The 20,315-nt window shown below is 35.4% G+C and overlaps 1 protein-coding gene and 1 non-coding gene across 4 annotated transcripts in view; one reads left to right on the forward strand and one right to left on the reverse strand.

The window, feature by feature from the left end:
* BAZ1A (bromodomain adjacent to zinc finger domain 1A) overlaps positions 1–20,315 on the reverse strand; it is a 95,531-nt gene that overhangs the window by 30,832 nt on the left and 44,384 nt on the right. For 2 of the 3 annotated variants that reach the window (XM_039256983.1, XM_039256984.1), the window contains 9 exons: positions 18,253–18,340; positions 13,946–14,080; positions 13,078–13,177; positions 12,226–12,392; positions 8,898–8,993; positions 7,724–7,862; positions 5,726–5,872; positions 875–970; positions 526–750 (listed from right to left, as the gene is read on the reverse strand). In XM_039256983.1, coding sequence (XP_039112914.1) covers positions 526–750; positions 875–970; positions 5,726–5,872; positions 7,724–7,862; positions 8,898–8,993; positions 12,226–12,392; positions 13,078–13,177; positions 13,946–14,080; positions 18,253–18,340 — 1,193 coding nt within the window. The remainder of the gene's footprint in view (positions 1–525; positions 751–874; positions 971–5,725; positions 5,873–7,723; positions 7,863–8,897; positions 8,994–12,225; positions 12,393–13,077; positions 13,178–13,945; positions 14,081–18,252; positions 18,341–20,315) is intronic. The other variant, XM_039256982.1, reaches the window with a different exon arrangement.
* On the forward strand, positions 8,700–8,839 carry LOC120248613. The gene has a single exon (XR_005532621.1). It is a non-coding gene; the product is annotated as a small nucleolar RNA SNORA7 (small nucleolar RNA).

A 20,315-nucleotide genomic window follows, 5' to 3' on the forward strand; every position in this document is an offset into this window, starting at 1 on the left:
CTATATGAATGTTAGGAATGAATGTGCTCTTTTATTAGATGTTGTCTTAAATAAGCATTTTAAACTCTGTCTGTACATTGTAAGTTTTTATTTAAAAAAGGAAGTGAAAAGAAACTTCATCTTTATACATCACTTCTCATACCTCAAACACTATTCAAGCAAATGTTAGCATTTAGTGGCTATGGCTTAAATTTCTGATATACTGACAATGAAAAGTGAAAGCCAGCTAATTCTTACTTATCCTTTTAAATTTAGTAGATGTAGTAGATTAACCACCAGGAAAATGGAAATTAAAAAAGAAAAGAAAATTGGGAACAGTTAAAGCTAATAGGAACAACAACAGTAGTTAGTTTCCATCTGGGTCATTATATTTGTATTCCAACAATTTTTTTAAAAGACTGTTCTCTTTCTTGTTTAACACTGGTATCATCTAAAATTTCTCACCAGCACCTAGTTTTCTGGACTAAAGAGATAAAAAGGGTAGGAAGGGGGCAGGTTATACAAATTCCAACTAGCAAAGTTTACCTGGTGTCAAATCATACACTGAAGTGCTTGAAAGTTTCTTTACTAGACTGGGATTGCTCAAACGAAGCTCCATACAGGCATCATCTGTAGCATCAAACCCTCCTCGTTTCTGGTATCTGTACTTTGCATTTGCTGACGTTACATCAGCACCTGAAGCTAAGATGTGGAGTCTGAGGATTTCAGAAAGAGTGCAGCTATCAAGATCCAAGCTTTTCAAACTGCAGCCTATAGTTGTTAAGAAATGAAAGAGTCACTTAGAATATAAGCAAAGAATCCTCAGCAATGTAAAATATACCTTAATAAAATTAACAATAAAAAGTCAATTAAAAAAAATAAAACCCACACATACCCTGGTGCAACTGCGGCCATGCAGCTGCCAAAGATGCAACTGCAGACAGTGCAGATTTTGTGGGGTCTGCATCTTCATCCAAAGCCTCTGTTAAATCTTTAAGGAAATAAATACTTTATTCTAGTGCAAATCAAAGCTTGATTATTTGGGAATAATGCCCTTTTAAAATGATGAAAGTAACAGCAAACAGCTTAACATTCAGGAACCTCAAAAGAGCCACCACTAGGTACAACAAACATCATTCACATTCCGCCTAGTGTCCACCTCAAACTATAAATCCTAAGACATGTAGTACACACTAATATTTTCCTTAGTTAACAGAGAGAAGACAATTTCCAAGTTACCAACAAGGTGCACATATACATTCCAAAAAACATGGTAAAATGTACTTTAGAATTAAAAACAAATCTCCTCACTTAACTTTAGAAAAGTCTACTTTGAAAATCAATCTATTTGAAGATCTCCAATCCTTTATAATATTTTAGGATTAAATCGTAACAAAGTATGGGTTGTAATAAAAAAAAAAAAAAACCCAGCACAGAAAAAGAACTAAAACAAGTTAAAGATAGCACTGCTGTCTGTCACTTAACCATTGATTTATCCTCTTCATTAATTTCCTGTTTTTATTTTGAAAACTCTGCAACCTAAGAAACCATAGGGAGATTTCCTGGTATATTCTAAGTAAACTGCTTTAACTTTGAAAACCATGTCTAGCTTACAAACAGGACTAGAGTAAATCTACTAGCACAAATGTATGTAAATTATTAGCATATGCAATTATTCCTAATTATAATACATTGTTGGTAAAAAATTTAAAGTGTTAACTATGAAAAAACTCTAAGCTTACAAAAACCTCTTGTTATATCATAGTATAGTGGGCATAGCTTCAGGCTGAGTCAGATTATATATATTCTAGTTTTAGCTCTGCCAGTCCCCTCATTCCTAGTTATAGAACCTTTACACAAGTCACTCAATTGTCTTCATTTCTCCTAAAGGAGTGAATCTAGATCAGCAGTTTTTAAATTCTTCAAATATTTCCTGGGAGTCCAATACAAAAGAGATAAAAGTTCCCTTGTTAGGTGGGGTATGGAGATGATAATCCTGCCCATTCATCTTTTCCAACTCTCCTGCAGCGGCACCAAGGAATCCCTGTACAACTCCCAGTATTCCATGAGTTCGAGTTGAAAAATCACTGGGCTAAACTGATTCTGTGGTTCCTTAACCTTCTACTATGTTTTCCTTCCAAAAATTCACAAGCTGACAAAATGAACCTCAGAGAACAGAATTGCTGTCCTTCACTAAAAGGAAAAAGGCAGCTCTGGGATTATGTTTGATTACAATCATTGACCACTTCATGGCAGTTAAAACATAAAACAATACCACATAAGAGAAGTTATTTGACCAAACATTGCAAAGTTGCAGAAGTTATTCCTATCAGGCCACGAATCCAGTCCAAATGACAGACATTATATCTAATCTTCCTTACCAGAGAAATATTAGGGCTAAGCCTTCCTCAATTTTCATTTTACATGTAAAGTCAAACAAAATTAAAAGGCACTCTAACATTAACAACAGTCCCAGTAAAAGTGAACTGGTCCTCTTCCTTTGCAGCAATTACCATGTTCAACCTATTTTGTCTGTAGTCAGTTTTAATATCATAAGACTAAGCTATAAAGGCTTTAGGAAAAGGACAACCAAAAAATTTTAATTATTTTTTAATGTTTTTTATTTATTTATTTATTTATTTTTATTTTTGAGAGAGAGAGAGAGGGCATGAGCAGGAGAGGGACAGAGAGCGAGGAAGACACAGAATCTGAAGCAGGATCCAGGCTCTGAGCTGTCAGCACAGAGTCCGACATGGGGCTGGAAATTACAAACCATGAGATCATGATCTGAAAGGGAGTCAGACGCTTAAGTGACTGAGCCACCCAGGCGCCCCGAGAGTTTACTTTTGATTGTATTAACGTAGCATATTAAAATATGTAGGGGTGCCTGGCTGGCTCAGTGGGTAGAACATGTGACTTTTAATCTCAGGATTGTGAGTTCAAGCCCCATGTTAGGTATGGAACCTACTTTAAAAAAAAAAAAAAAAGTAAAACGTATTCTTTAACTCAATTATATTTACCAAATGGCCCTCTCAAGAAACTGTATTATTATTGTGGAGACACTCAGTTGGGTATCATACCAAGAGAATACAGCTGACCCTTGAACAACATGTGCCTGAACTCTGTGGGGCCACTTATAAGTGGATTTTTTATAGTAAAATACTATAAATGTATTTTCTCTATAGCGTTTTCTTTTTTACACCTTACTTTATAAAAACACAGCATTTAATACATAAAATATACAAAATATGTGTTAATGAACTGTTTCTATTATCAGTAAGGCTGCCAGTCAACAGAAGGCTATTAGTAGTTAAGTTTTGGGGCAGTCAAAAGTTACATGTGCATTTTCGGCTAGGGGTAAGGAAGGTTGGCATTCTTCACCCCTGTGTTCTTCAAGGCTCAACTGTACAGTTGAACTGTGAATGTTATGATCTGAAAGTTATGCTTATCTTAAGAGTAATCTAGAATTTGCAATTCCAACACTAAACAATGGTATCTTAGCAAATACACAAAACTATGCTATGTAAGGAGGATGCTCTTGTTCCCATACTTTGAAGGGCTTTCAAGTTTATGATTAAGACTGAAGAGAGGAATTGATATTTTTAATACAAGATTTTAAAAACTGCCAAAATTCCAATATTTGACATTTAAAAAGGGAACCTAAAGGCCAAAGGATTTAGATCTTTTTGAAGACAGAAAATTTATAGGCAATGCTAGGGAAACAAATATTCAACATCTTTGCCATATTATGAGGCAATATAGCAAAGGCATTATTGAGGCTTCACAGCAGACTGCCTGAGTCTATACCCCATCACTTTCTTATTAGCCATGTGCCTTTGGGCAAGTTAATTAAACTCCTTAAGTCTAAATTTTTTTTATAAGTAAAGACAGAAAATAATAATGATCTGCCTATTACACCTACCTATCTATACCACAAAGGGGCATGAGGATTAAATTAAATAATGCATATATAGTATCTTCTATCACTTACTTTCAGGAGAACTGTGGAAAAGCTTTTTTGTTACAGAGATAGAACATATGGAAAATACATGGGAGCACAGCCTAGGGTCCCTACTGAAACTCTAATAATGATATAAAATGCAGCCAAGACAACAGGAAGTAGAGAAGGTATTAAAATTCCAAAGCATATTTTTTCCCTCCCTAACATTTAAATAAATATCTTCAAAAGGAGCATTAAAACCTTTATTTACTGGCCAATATTTATTCCAGGGTAGACCTTGTATTAGTATTTATTTGCAGTCCTGTACAGGACTAGAACTATAAAAATTACAGATCAAACAAATCACGAAAAGAAAATACAATGGCAATACAAACACCAATAATTATATGTATTTTTTCTTTACACTAACTGACTTTCCAACACAATTTCCTTGTCACCCCACTTTTTGTCATCAGTACAAAACTACAAAATTCATCTGCTTCAAATCCTGATTTGTATACACATATACTTTGTTTTTAGGTCAGAACTTGGTCAATAGCCCTGTGATATTATTTGTCCTTAAGACAATCTAATGGCTAAATGCATGAGTATTTGCTACATTTTCTGTCTTAAATAATCCATCTTTAGTGTTGGTACTTGTTATCTTAGAAAAATCTTTAGATTTTTATGAATTGTTTGTCCTTCTATCTTCCCTTTAGTAGAGTCTCATTTTATGGACTAAGTCATCTGAGATGATAAAGGGGACAGCACTGTTAAAATGACCTTGATAAGGGACCTATGGTGATTAGCATTCAAGTTAGAGAAAACATTTTGCTTGAACTCAGGCTGTAAAAGAAAAAAAAACGAACACTGGATGCATATTTATGGTCCTGTTGCTTTATGGATCAGGCATAAAAAAATGAGCTCAAGTGATCTAAGGTCAATAATACTATCTAAATGGAAGAATGTCCCATCTTTTTTTATCAAGACTGCTATCAAAATGTCTCCCAAAAGTTATTACTTATTGTGAATTTTTATGCAATACACTAAAATAGTTTATAGATATTTAAAACAATCTCTTATGTGATGTGGCAAAGTTCATGAGGAATGTAATTCAGGAAGCCAAATCATACAAATGCTTAACAGTTCCTCTGATGAGGTCCTAAACAAAATAGTGAACATATTCCATTTTAAAAATAAAAAAGGGCTTCTCTAAGAATTATTCCTATGTTAATATGTACCACATGCTGACTCTAGATATTTAAGTGCACGGTGTTTAAACAGCAAAATTTCTAGTTCAAACTATTGGTGAAATAAAAAAATTAAATTTTACTCAACTCTGATCTAAAAACTGTCATCCCAAATGAAATCAGCAACAGTATTTTCAACTTAAAGTACTGATAATAATTAAAGTGTGTCATTAGGTGGAGGCAAAAAAACCAGTGCCATTGAGCAGAATCTCTTGTAATTACAGATACTGGTCAATGAAATCTGTAATCTTCCTAAATAATAGGAGAAATCTAAAGGAATAAAAAGTAAGATAGATTGGGGGCAAGGGTTAATATTTTAAGGTCATCAGAAACAGGAAACATTAACTGACTGAGCCATCCAGGAGTCCCAGAAGCAGGATACATTAAAACAAAGTTTTTATAAAACAAGTAATAATGAATTATTAATATATGACTCAAGAATTGGGTAACTTGACCAACTATATTTTATAACTGTAAAAGTGAGGGTAATTTTAAAATAACCTTCAAAAATCAGTTTCAAAGCTACTATCAATCAGCAAGAATACTCAATTCTGACCTTTGGTGTCAGCATCCGTTATTTGCTCTTTGGCTACTTCCTCTTCTTCTTCAGCTATCGCCTGGAAGATGGCAGTCAGGAAGAAAAAAAGCAATTCACATAGTGGGCCTTCACTGTCATTTCCTACAAGAGCTTCCTCTAATACTTCTGTGAATAAAATGTTTAAAATGAATTTAAAGTTCTGTTCATGCACTGAAAAAACAACTCCATTGGAACAATCAACATTTTAATCGACAACAGCCTGTGTAATTATTTTTTTAAGAGTTCATTTATCAAAGTAGAGTACTATCCAAGGCAAAATAAAAAAATAATTTATAATGGTTACAATAAAATACAATAAAATCATTAAGCCAAAATCACCATATTGAAGAAAGGCAAATTAGCCTCAGCAGATCAATATGATACTTCACCTTAAGTTTAAATTTCAGGTGCAAATACTGCTAGGAATTTACCCAAGGGATATAGAAATGCTGATGCATAGGAGCACATGTACCCCAATGTTCATAGCAGCACTCTCCACAATAGCTAAAACATGGAAAGAGCCTAAGTGTCCATCAACAGACGAATGGATCAAGAAGATGTGGTTTATCTATACCATGGAATACTACATGGCAATGAGAAACAATGAAATCTGGCCATGTGTAGCAACATGGATGGACCTTGAGGGTGTTATGCTGAGCGAAATAAGTCAGGCAGAGAAGGACAAATACCATATGTTTGCACGTATAGGAGGATTAGGAGGAACTTGACGGAGGACCAAGGGGGAGAAGAAGGGCGGAAATGGTGGGGGAAAGGGAGAGAGGCAAACCATGAGAGACTCTTGAATGCTGACAAAAACTGAGGACTGATGGATGTGGGGGGGAGGGGGAGATGGGCATGAAGGAGGGCACTTTGGGGATGAGCACTGAGTGTTATGTAGAAACTAATTTGACAATAAACTATTTGTAAAAAAAAAAAAAAAAAAAATTTCAGGTGCAAATTAAGGTACATATGAAAAATTATAATTTTATTCTAATTTGAATAACAATGCAAAGATTTGTTATTGTTGCCCCGCTGTTCTCAGGAGCTATGTGGGACATTACTGTTTACCAAATAATGCAGAGGAGAGGTAATTATTAATATTAGGTGTAATCCTTTATTTAAAAAATTTAAAATCTAAATTTTTTTGTGATCCTAATGTTGTATTGAAGTCACAATTGTTTCTTATCTAATTTATCTTACCTAAAGCAGTATTGTTTAGACCTTCTTGATCTGTAATGCACATGATGCATGCCTCACCCAGCTCATAAAGAGGAACTGAGGGAATGTGAAAGCCCTCCTGAAGAATATATTCTTCTTAAAGTAAGAGTGGCATTATAATTCTGTCTTTGAGGGTTTTTATTTTAAGAAAATTATTTTGCCACTTGACAATTAAAAAGCCAAGATGGGAACCACAGTCCTCCCCAATCAATGTAGTTCTTATGTTTATACAAAGTATAGAGTCAATACAGAATTACAAATTAAAGGTAGGCATAACTTATCTCTAAACATGGCTGATGTCAATTCCTTCCTTCCCTACATTACATAAACCAGGATACCCCCAAGAAGAGGAGTCTATTCCTTCACTCTCTTGAATCCCAGCAGGACTGAACAATGGAATATGACAGAAATAAGGCTTGCCAGTTCCAGGCCTAGCCCTTAAGAAGGCTGGCAGTTTCTGTTCTCTTCTTCTTGGAGTCCTTAGCTGCCACATAACAAATGTAGGCTCCTCTGATGGAGTGCAATGCCACATGGAGGTGCACTGATGCACCAGGCATGTGTGTGAGGAAGCTATCTTGAACATCCAGCCAGGTAAGCCTTCAGATGACTCCAGTCCCAGTCACTTTCTGTATCTACATGAGAGACTCCAAAAAAGGGCTGGACAGCTAGGTCCAGTGACTCCACAGAACTTTGAGAGATAATAATTTATAATTTTAAGCCACTAATTTAAGGGTGAACTATAACAGCAATTGTACTTGCCTAGGGTTACTCCCTCAGGAAACTCATCTTGAAGATCAAAAAGTTCCCCAAAAGCATTAAGAAACTCCAGAACCATCAGAGCATCACCAAAGATTTCAGGAGGTAGTCTAGTCTTCACTGGAGTTGGTTCTGGAAGTTCCTAAAAGATCAAACAAGTATATACTTATTTGAGCTAACTACAGAAAATTATGAAATATAGATATATACTCTTTTTACCTAACAGGATTTATTTCATGTTGAGATATTTCATCTCAACCTTAGATGTTTATCACAATAACCTTTGGGACTTTTTAAGACATTTTTTAAAAGTTTATTTAATTTTGAGAAAGACAGAGAATAGTGTGAGTGGGGAAGGGGCAGAGAGAGTATCCCAAGGAGGCTCCATGCTGTCAGCACAGAGCCTGATGTGGAGCTCGAACCCATGAAACAGAGAGATCATGACCCAAGACAAAACCAAGAGTCGTATGCTCAACCGACTGAGCAACCCAGGCACCCTGGAACTTTTAAAATTATGAATGGTTTGGCCTTATTCCAGCTTTAATAAATCACAGTCACTAGGGACTTTTTTCTTTATCAAACTAAGAACAACTTTGGGCTAAAGTATCTCACTACATTTTCTAGTTAAGAGGGACTTTTAATCTAGATTCGGAGATTAAGGCAGTAGCTGTGCCAATATTATCTTCAATGCAGGATTTCCTTAGGATATGGAATATAATTAATTCACTATCTACTGAGCTTAGAAATGGTTCCTTATAAACTGAGATGAATGATAATACTGGATTATTAACGATCAAATGACCAATTAAGTCTGTAGAATAAGAATCATTATCAAAGCTTGTTACAAAAATACTGCTGTTTTGGAACTCTAAATATAGCATTTGTTTAGTTGGCTATTCTTCTTAAATATGAAGAAGCCACCATGAAAGAAAAGTTTCATCAGCAAAGCCACATAGGACACATAGAACATGGGTGTGAAGACCTCCCAGGATCGCATCTGGAGAGTGGTTCGTATTCTGCCAGCTTCGGAGACGGGAGGGAAAGCAAGCCTGGCAGAGGTACCCACTCCATTCCCAGTTTGCTCAGTAGCTGGAGATTGAAAGATACTCTGTGACAATGTTAAAAAAAAAAAAAAAAAAGGAACATGGGTGTGAAACATCACATAACATACTTATACCTTAAGATCGTCGCATTCCATATCTTCTCTAGGTTTACTCCATTGTTTTAAGTATTCCATATATTTTCGCTTTTCTTCACGTAATTTTTCTCTTTCCTAAAACAAAAGGTTCATAAAGTTTAAGAACTTTATAAAGCAGCATCATTTTTATCACCTGGGAACTTGTAAGAATTATAAATATTTGGGCTCCATCCCATATCGACTGAACAAGGAATTCTGGGGTTGGGACCAGCAGTTGATGTTTGTTTTTAAAAATTTTTAATATTTATTCATTTTTGAGGAGGGGGGAGGGGCAGAGAGAGAGGTAGACACAGAATCTGAAGCAGACTCCAGGCTCTGAGCTGTCAGCACAGAGCCTGACATGGGGCCTGAAGCCACGAACAGTAGGATCATGACCCAAGCCAAAGTTGGACGCTCAACCGACTGAGCCACCCAGGTGCCCCAGCAGCTGATATTTTAATTCTTTCTGGTGATTTTGATGCATGTTCAAGTGTTAGAACAACTGATCAAAACAATGCCTGCCAACACAACTGCTATAAAGATGGAAAAATGTCTCACACATAGTAGCTACTGGATAAATGTTAATTCAATCTGACTCTGCCTTTAGCAGCTCTCCTATTTCAAATCAATTAAATCCTGACCAAGTAATAAATTATTAAGAGAACCTAAAATAAAGCCTCCTATTCTGTAATACAGATGTTATTTTCAAGATTCATTTAAACCTAACAGCCTAAGGGTACACAGAGGGACCAGAAAGTAAAAGCAATTATCAGCACACAGTTAGGGGACTTCTTTTTCTCTTATTCCAGGCTGTTTCTCTTGCTCCCTTGGTCTTTTGATACCCTTCCTTCTTGGTTCCGGTATTTGAAACTGCAAGGTAAATAATGGCTCTAAAAAGTCTCCAGTGAAGCAGAGTATTTATGCTTTTTATTTATCACATTATATACTTATTTTCCAATAAATGTGTAACATATGTTAATATTATTCTCTTCCTTTGAAACTTAGGACTACTGAAGGTAATAGATGTTCACTTACCAAATTTTCAACATAAAACAACTAGAGATAGTTACAGAACTATTAATTGTGCTATAAGTATATGCTGTACTAAGTCTGCCACTTCCTGCCCCAGATAATTCTTGTAGGATGTAATAAGATGAGTATTCTCATTCTTTGCTGCTAAGAAGGTAAATAAGCACATGTTTAGCAAACAAATACTCATATATGTTTGTATAGAAAGTTTTTAAAATGTTCTTACCCTTTGACTAATTATTCTACTTCTATAAATTTATCCAGGGTCATAATCCAAAAACTGGAAAGACTTTTATTCATAAAGTTGAACATGGTATAATTATTTATGAACAGAAATTATAAAACATTTACCTATATGTATCTGATTAACTGTTACAGAGTCAGTAAAAATTCCACCTTATTTGGTTTATTTAACAACATGAGGGAATCCTTATAATGTTTTTTAAAATATATCTTTAACATTTTTATTTATTTTGAGGGAGAGAGCGCACACGCCTGTGTGTGTACACGTGAGCAGGCTCCAAGCTGTCAGTGCAGAGCCGAACATAGGACTTGATCTCATAAACCAAGAGATCATGACTGGAGACAGAAATCAAGAGTTGGACTCTTAAGACTGAGCCACCCAGGAGCCCTATAATAAAGTTAAACAAACAATTATAAATGCTGCATCTCTTTTCTTAAAGGCCGCAAATAAAGATTAGAAATAAATTAATCAAAGTGTTAGAAAAAAATGCTATCTCAGGGTGCCTGGGTGGCTCAGTCAGTTAGGCTTCTGACTTCAGCTCCGGTCATGATCTTGTGATTTCCAGCCATGTGCTGGGCTCTGGGCAGACAGCTCAGAGCCTGGAGTCTGTTTCGGATTCTGTGTTTTCCTCTCTGTTTCTGCCCCTACTTGTGTTTTATCTCTTTCAAAAAAAAAAAAAAACCAAAAAAACAAACTTAAAAAAAAAAATGCTACCTTTAAACATTACTATTAGATTATGCTTTCTTCTAAATTTTTTTAAGTGCAGTTGCTTTTCTTTAAATTGTTTTTAATGTTTATTTCTTAGAGTGTTAGTAGGGGAGGAGCAGAGAGAGGGAGACACAAAATCTAAAGCAGACTCTAGGTTCCAAGCAGTCAGCACAGAGCCCGATGGGCCAACACAGGGCTTGAACTCATGAACCTCAAGATCATGACCCGAGCCAAAGTCCGATGCTTAATTGACTGAGCCACCTAGGTGCCACCTCCTAAGTTTTCTGGATTGTACATGTATTAGATACTTCCACCCCCATCCTAACCAATGGCCTATTTGAAACATTTCAAGAAACTACAGGCAATTTAAATGAGCACAGTGTGAACAGGATCATCTAGGGCTACTTGTGAATCTCCCAGAAAACCAATGACAGTGACTGACTCTGGAGGCAATCAGCAACAGAATTCTCTAGGGAATGTCTACTAAAGATTATAATAAGAGATTTGCTGAACAATCTATTTTTACAGATACTTTATTTTTCAAGGAGAATAAGAACACTCTAATAATCCTTGTTATTTGCAGATTTTATTGTTTTTGTTTTGTTTTGTTTTGAAAGAATAAGAGCAGGGGAGTGGGCAAAAGGAGGAGGGGGAGAGAGAGAGAGAAAGAATGAATGAGAATCTTGAGTAGGCTCCAGACTCAGTGCAGAGCCTGATACGGGGCTTGATCCCACAACGCTGGGATCATGGCTTGAGTTGAAATCGAGAGCTGGACACTCAACTGATGGAGCCATCCAGGGGCCTCAATTTTACTGTACTTTTTCTAGTTACATATTTCACTTCTGCAAGTTTTATGTGTATCATTTCCCCTAAATAGGGAGTCTAAATAATGAACAAAATCAACTTTAAAACTGTACTTAAGGGGCTTTTGGGTATAAAGGCATGTAATTATGTGTTGAACCTTAAATCACTAAATTTTCCAAAGCAAAAGAGAGATAAACCAGCAAGTGTTTATCAGCACTCTATGAACAACTAGAAATACGAATCAAAGTGGTAAGGGGCGCCTGGGTGGTTCAGTAGGTTAAGCGCCCGACTTCGGCTCAGGTCATGATCTCACGGTTTGTGGGTTCGAGCCCCGCATCAGGCTCTGTGCCGACAGCTAGCCCAGAGCCTGGAGCCTGCCTCAGATTCTGTATCTCCCTCTCCCTCTGAGCCTCCCTTGCTCACGCTGTCTCTCTCAGAAAAAAAAAAAAAAAAAAAAAAAAAAGCATTTGAAAATTAACCATGAATTTAAATATGTAAAACACTATTATAAAGATAGCATAGCTAATATACTTGAATGAATACCTTTTCTCTTTCAATTTTAAGTCTCTCTTTTTCTTCTTTCTTCTTCAGTCTCTCTTCTTCAACAATTTTCTTCAATTCTTCCTTCTTTTTCTCTTTATCTTCCTTTTCTTTTTTCTTTGCTTCTAGGGCATCTGCTTTTTCTCTTTTTAATTTAGCCTTTTCAAAAGCTGTGGAGAAGGTAAAACTTAAAACTGTTCACAGATAGAAAACAACACATTTTGTAATGTAACAAAAGAATTCCTGAAATAATATATGGTTAAATGAGATCAGGAGACTCAGAGGTGTTGGAAACTGCTGAAGGGAGCCAGCGGGTGATGAAAAGGGGAAAGCAAGTTGGCTGTGTTTAACACAAACTACTGACTGGGACAAACACACCTGCTATTTTAAAGCCCTGCTATTCAAAGTGTGGTCCTAAGACCAGGAGCAAAGTACCAACTTTTTAGAAAAGCAGAATCTCTTCTCCCAACCAGACCTACTAATTCAGAATCTTCATTTTAATAAGATTTCCAAGTGATTCATATGTACAATCATGTCTGGAAAGCACTGTTTTATAAAGCTCTGTGAATCAAACAAAAAGTCCCAAACAGTCTGTAAGCCACAGAAACTCCCAATTTGTGCTTAATCTGTTTGGGGGATATGCTACACCTTGAAATATTGTTTTAAGAGATGAAGACAGGTCTTATTCATCATAAAATTTATAGATATGTGGGGGGCAAAAACTATTTACGCTTACAAAGAAAAAAAAACCCCAAGTAACAGAAACATCCCATTTCAGAAATACCCCCCACCAAGCACAGAGAAATATTCTTTCTTGTACCTAAACAGTTTTTGGAGCGAAATGTTAAAACTCACCAAGTGACTTCATTTCTTCTTGTTTCAAAAGTTTGTCTCTTTCTTTAGTAGCTTTGTTTCTATAACCTGCAATAGTCTGTTTATTAGTAACACTGTCCTCCTAGAAAAACAAATGGAGAAACTAGTTATAGAACACCACAATTTTCACAGATGGTTTGCCTTGTTCTTACAATAATCATAAAATTTTCAAAAGCTCTCATCAATTTTACTTTCCTTATACAATGAGGTTTTATTCCAAGCCTAATCAAACTTTTAATAACTTTAATCATAGGAACATAAATAATATGAGGTTAGTTCTACAGTTCTACAAATTAGTACAAAAACCTACCAGGAAAAACAACTGGTAATCTACAAGGAGAGCCTTAAATATATGCATTAGAAAAACGAAAAAATTTCCTAAGGTACCTTATAAACTAAATGGTTGCAGACATCAAATATGAAAGAAGTGCATGTCAAAAATATTCTTGTGACCAATGTTAAATAATGTCAAAAGGTTTTATTTTTATGGTACTGTCTGTGAGAATAATGGTCTGTAACCTGTTTAGTGTGATATTTTTATTATTTCATATTTTAAAAATATTCTTCATGTTTCCATTCCATAATTTATTCCCTATATTTCAGTAACTGCTTATATGCTTGCTTACACTTTGGTATAAAAATCCCTGTGGCATTAAAACTATGTCTAATTCACACCTGAAACTTCTATAGGACTCACTGCTAAGTAGTGTTCAACGTACAGTACATACATTGTATGTGAAGGAATCTGTTCCTTCCTAAAGCTATGTGGGTGTGGGGAGCCAAATATGCTCTTGATTATGAATAGTTTTATTACAAGCTACAATGTAGTTTTTATCCATTCTCTACTTACCTGGCTAATAGATAATCGTTTAGGAGGTCTCCCTCTTCTTCTGTTAGCAGGACTGAAGATAAATGTGGGTGGATCATCAGGAAAGAAATAAGAAAAATCTTGTTCTGCTATTTTATATGTTGAAAGAGATGATGCCTTCATAAAAAAAACATACAGGGTACAATAATACACCATTACGAAACCATTTATAGATGTGCTCTAAAATATCATCTATGACTGATGTTAAAGACCAGGTTGAAAACATTAGAATTTCATGTGTTAATATATAGTAATATACATTTTAGCTGATTTACTCCATCTATTATTAATTAGCTTTACCAGAAAAAAAACCATGATGCAAAGAATTTTTTCACATAAAATACATAAGAATGTTTCAATAGTTTCTTAAGTTCTAAAACTATTTCAAAATTACATTTATACAATAATTTTTTTCAGTCTGCTTTGTTTTGACTTACTTTGTATGGAATTTTCTATGTAAATAAATAATCCAGTTACCTAACATTAAAAGTCTACTGTGTTTGGGCTGGCTCAGTCAGTGAAGCACATGACTCTCGATTTTGGAGTTCTGAGTTTGAGCCCCACTTTGGATGTTAGAGATTACATAAAAAGAAATCTTTAAAAAAAAATCCACTGTATCAACCTAATAAATTTTTCTCAAACATTTTTTAACTGCTGTACATTTTAGATTTCCCTCCCAATTTGGGGTGATAACCTAAAGACTTTTTCTTTAATTTAGAGACTTTATGTATCAAATTTTAAAGTTGATGTGGCAGACAGCAGAAATGCTGACAAATTCTTATCAACTTTCACAGAATTTAAATTCAAAGAAGTCAAACTCATTAAAAAATTTTTTTTAGCGTTTATTCATTTTTGAGATAGATTGTGACTGGGGGGAAAGGCAGAGAGGGAGACACTGAACCTGAAGAAGGTTCTAGGCTTTGAGTTTTCAGCATAGAGCTGGATGTGGGGCTCGAAGCCATGTACAGTGAGATCATGACCTAAGCTGAAGTCGGACGCTTAACCGATTTTGCTACCCAGGCGCCCTAACCTTTTGATTTTTGATTAGTAACTGGATGATTATTTTTGGCCTAACAGCCAAGATCATCACTCTTTCTCTCAAAGAAAACATGCTACTTATAGAAATATCTTTCAGAAAATGTGTAAGAAAATGATACAAAAATTTAGATTATTAACAAAACTGAAACACTTCAACTGGAGATTAAATTTTCTGTGTATTAATTATAATCATAGTAAATAGAACACAGCTTTCAACATATAAAATTCAATCAGTTCTGGCTACCATAATAAATCAAGACTCTATTAAGATTCTACATTAAAGTCTGTTAAGATGGTTGTTGACTATCCCATATAAATGACACCTGAATATACACATGCCTGTATGTATAAAGATATGACTGGTTTCTTCTCAAATACATATGCTCAATAAAAGTCAAAATGGGCTTTAATACATTGTCAATGTTCCTTTTTCATACATACATAATACTCAATAAACTAATACTCACACTTTTTATTCTTTTAGTACTCCTAACAGCAGACTACACTCACCACATCGAGTATCAAATTTTGTCGTGTTTGGGTTTGTGTGTGTGTGTGTGCACATGTGCTTGCACCATGTATTCAAGTACACTAGAAAGACCATTAATCATCTTTTGTTGTACTCTAAGAGAAATTGTTTACTCTCACTTAAATTTTCACTTATTAAATTTTTTTAATGTTTATTTATTTTGATAGAGAGAGAAAGCACAAGCAGGGGAGGGACAGAGAGAAGGAAAGACAGAATCCCAAGCAGACTCTGCATCATCAGCGTAGAGCCCAATATGGGGCTTGAACTCATGAACTATGAGATCATGACCTGAGCCGAGATCAAGAGTTGGACGCTTAACTGACTGAGCCACCCAGGCACCCCTAATTTTCATGTATTTATTACCTGAACTTCTGTTCATATTTATTGACTATTTTGCTTAGTGAAAAACCGCTGATGTTCTTTACCATTTTTTTCCAATTGGGTTGTTTTGTTAATTGATATTATGAGATTTTTGTAAATTAGGGAAATTGGTCAACTTGCTATTTATGATACACGTACTACAACTATGTCTTCACATACTGGCTGACTGCCTACCAGTGCTAGATACTGTTCTAGCCACTTCTCATAAGTATTTGATTCATTAGCTTTTTGGAAGCATCCTTTTAACATGGCTACCTGTGGTTTTCAAAGCTATATAGGTTGGGGACAATTTAAGGATTTTCCTCTTATCAAGACAAATACAAAAATATGCTCACATTTAAAAAATATTTTTCAGATGATTCTCTCTTAAATTTTCAGGTTTTTATTTTATCCACTATGAATTTTGATCATGCCTATTTGTCTATTTTTCTCCTGGGGAACTTCTGTTTTTCTAATTGATTTGAGATCCTCATTGTATTAACGGAAAGTATTTTTCTTCTAGAACTTTGCCCTGGAAATCCATTATGTTTTTATTTACTTATATTTTTAAAGTTTATTAACTTATTTTGAGACAGAGAGAGAGAGCAAGCGAGGGAGAGGGAGAGAGAGGGAGAGAAAGAGCATCCAAGCAGGCTCCATACCATCCATGTAGAGCCTAATGCTGCGCTTGAACTCATGAACTGTGAGATCGTGACCTAAGCCAAAATCAAGAGTCAGATGCTTAACTGACTGAACCACCCAGGTGCACCTCATGATGTTTTTAAACCTAAATAAGTTTATATTTCAAATCAATCTTATCCTTGGTATTTCTTTCCTCTTGCTCTTCCTAAGTACTTTAATACGCATAACATTAAGAATTGTTTCACTTGGGGTGCCTGGGTGCTCAGTCGGTTAAGCGTCCAACTTTAGCTCAGGTCATGATCTCACAGTTCGTGGGTTCGAGCTCCACGTCGGACTCTGTGTTGACAGCTAGCTCAGAGCCTGGAGCCTGTTCCGGATTCTGTGCCTTCTCTCTCTGACCCTGCCCTGCCCACGCTGTCTCTCTCTCAGAAATAAATAATTTTTTTTTAAAAATTAAAAAAAAAAATAAAAGAATGGTCTCATTTCATTTTCTTTTTTTCCATCCCTTTGGGTTAGATCTAACTTTATTTTTCCAAAGTTAACCAAGTGTTCCAGTTTTATTTGTTAAATAATCTAGTGTGATTTCTAGGGATCGGAAATGCTATCTGTCACATAGAGTTAATTCATTTATCCTTTTTTAAACATTTCTTTCCTTTTGATGTAACACAGAGATTAAGAATTACACAAATCCTACTCATACAGTAGCTGACTTCTAACACATGTATACATCTCTCTACCCATTCTGTTTTTTTTTTTTTTACTTAGTATTTCTCCCAATATAAGTTTTTATCAGTTAAAAAAACTTAATCTTTGTTTTACCATTTAACTTTAGTGTACAATGTGAGATTTCTAAACTTGATTTCTTCCCCTCTTAATGGTTATGAATGAATATAACCTATCTGCTTAGTACTGGTCTCTGATGTTCTTTTTTTTTTTTTTAATTTATTTCTAGGAGAGAGAGAGACAGCGTGAGCAGGGGAGGGTCAGAGAGAGAGAGGAAAACACAGACTCCAAAATAGGCTCCAGGCTCTGAGCTGGCAGTCAGCACAGAGCCCAACGTGGGGCTCGAACCCACGAACCGTGAGATCATGACCTAAGCGAAAGTCGGACGCTTAACCGACTAAGCCACCCAGGCGCCCCTCTGATGTTCTTCTTATTATATATATTATTTTCCTATCCAGTAGGAACTGTTCTTTGAACTTATTTCTGTAAGCCAGAACCACACTTAGAAAAATATAGTTGCCCCCTTCCCCTACAACATTTTCTAAGTTTTCCATCTATTACTACCTGTCTTAGTTGATCTTCTTTATATGGGGGAAAAAAAGTGCAGTACCTGAGCCACTTAATAACTCTAGCAATTGCAAAACAGTATTTAATCAATAAACTAACAACTGGCTATAGATTAGAAAGAAATATTTTCAACCAACTTTGAAATAACATTTCTGGAATGCCTGGGTGGCTCACTCATTTGGTTAAGCATTCAACTCTTGTTTTCCGCTCATGGTTGTGGAATCAAGCCTTGCATTGAGCTCCGTGTTGGGCATGGAGCCTGTCTGGGATTCTCTCTGCCCCCTGCCTCTGCCCTGTGTTCTTTCTAAAAAAATTAAAAATTTTTAAAAGACAAAAAAAAAATAACATTTCTGTGATGTTTTAACTTTATAACACAACCCATCTCTCTTTTTTTCTTCCTTCCAACAAATAATTTCACTTCTCTGATTACCTTAATTTTAATGACTCCATCTTGTGGTTCACAGTGTTGCTTCAGAAAAAGCTTTAATTTATCACGAGAAAATAGGTGTTTTCTCCGGCTACAGGGGAAAAAGGAGGAGAAAGAGTAAAGTGTTAGTATCAAAGAATTCAGTTTAAACTCCAAAATCTCTGTAAATCCATAACCTTCATTTTAAGCTTGGGAAAAGGACATTTCACTTTTCAAGGTTATTTATGTAGGAGTTATGAGAAACTTTATACAGAAGTATTTATGTAGAATGTTATAAGATCTATTCAAGTGGATCTATTATAAATGTCTGTTACAAAAATAGTATATGCATTTGGTGCTTAAGAATCACTTAGAAATCATATAAACCTCAAGGAAAATATACTATGGAGAATAAACCAAATTTCATAAAATTAGATGATCATTCCTCCAAATATCACCATTAAAATTCTTTTAAAAAAGTTAAAGACCTTAGATTACCAGATATCACATAACACTAAGTAAATCAACATTCAAATGGATATTTTGAACATTCTTGAACATAGGTTTTATCAAATTCTAAAATATTTGTATCTAAACTTCCTATGGTAGCAAACAAATTCATGGGATTAAGATGAAAGAGAATCAGAATTAAGATTCTAAAAATAGGGGCACCTAGGTGGCTCTACTAGTTAAACGACCAACTCTTAATTTTGGCTTAGGTCATGATCTCATAGTTTTGAGGATGACACCCTGTGTAGTGGAGCCTGCTTGAGATTCTCTCTCTCCCTCTCCCTCTGCCCCTCCCTGGCTCTCATGTGTGCCTGCATTCTCTCAAAAATATTCCAAAAATATGCTATTTTTGATTCTCCCTTAGCCTCAAATTGAAAAACAGCGATAAACATACCACCACCAAAAACAAAACCAAAGCCCCCTCAAACACTCAAGTATTTCTGGAAAAGTTCTGGAAGGAAAGTCAATGTTTTTTTTTTTTAATGTTTATTTTTTATTTTTGATAGAGAAGAGCAAGCACACCCAAGAGAGGGGCACAGAGAGAGGGAGAGAGAGAATTCTAAACATGCTCCACGCAGAGCCCAAGGTGGGGCTTGAACCCACGAACCAGGTGATCATGACCTGGGCCAAAGTCAGATACTCAACTTACTGAGCCACCCAGGTGCCTCAGAAAATAAATCGTTTAACTGAATTCAATGTATTCCTTTCAAGAAAAAGTCAAATTAAAAGCTTCTATGAGTGAATAAACAATGCAGAAGTTTTAAAGTAGTAGCCTCCTGAAAATGTATACTTTTCATAAAATAAAGGATTATATGAGAGAAAGAATTGGTTCACTGTGCTATCCCAGCACCATACATACAGTACATGACAATGTACATGACAATAAGAAGGTAACTATCTATTGACTATTGAATATACTAGTCCTCAAGAATGATACTACATGGTATTCACTAGCCACACATTTTTTTTTTAACCTTTTAAATTTATTTTTGAGAGAGACAGAGTGCAAGTGGGGGAGGGGGCAGAGAGAGAGGGAGACACAGAATCTAAAGTAGGCTCCAGGCTCTGAGCTGTCAGCATAGAGCCCGATACATGGCTGAAACTTGTGAATAGCAAGATCATGACCTGAGCCTAAGTTAGACACTTAACCAACTGAGGCAGCCAGGTGGCCCCGCCACATGTGGTTTTTTAATAAATAAATGTTCAGTTCCTCACTATTACCAGACACAATTCAAGCAATCAACAGCCACGTGTGGCTATTGGCTACCATACTGGAAAGCACACATATAACATTTCCATCATTACAGAAAGTTCTACTTGTCAGTGCTATTCTGTTATGTCAAGTCTCCCTTATAGAAATATTACCATCTCTTTATTATAGGAACAGTACTATCTGTTGATGCTAACAAAGAGTTGCAAATCATTTCAGTTTTTTATTATCAAGTATAACTTTCTCACTTTATCATTCTTTGGCTCACCCATTAAGAAAGAAATTAGTTAATAACACTGTAACCAAGATCTAGCAGAATTACATTTAAAGTATAAATCAAAAAGTAAATAGAAAAATGAAAAACATA

The sequence above is a fragment of the Hyaena hyaena genome, unplaced genomic scaffold, assembly GCF_003009895.1.
Source record: "Hyaena hyaena isolate Hyena2069 unplaced genomic scaffold, ASM300989v1 scaffold_599, whole genome shotgun sequence".
In the NCBI taxonomy this organism is placed as follows: domain Eukaryota; kingdom Metazoa; phylum Chordata; class Mammalia; order Carnivora; family Hyaenidae; genus Hyaena; species Hyaena hyaena.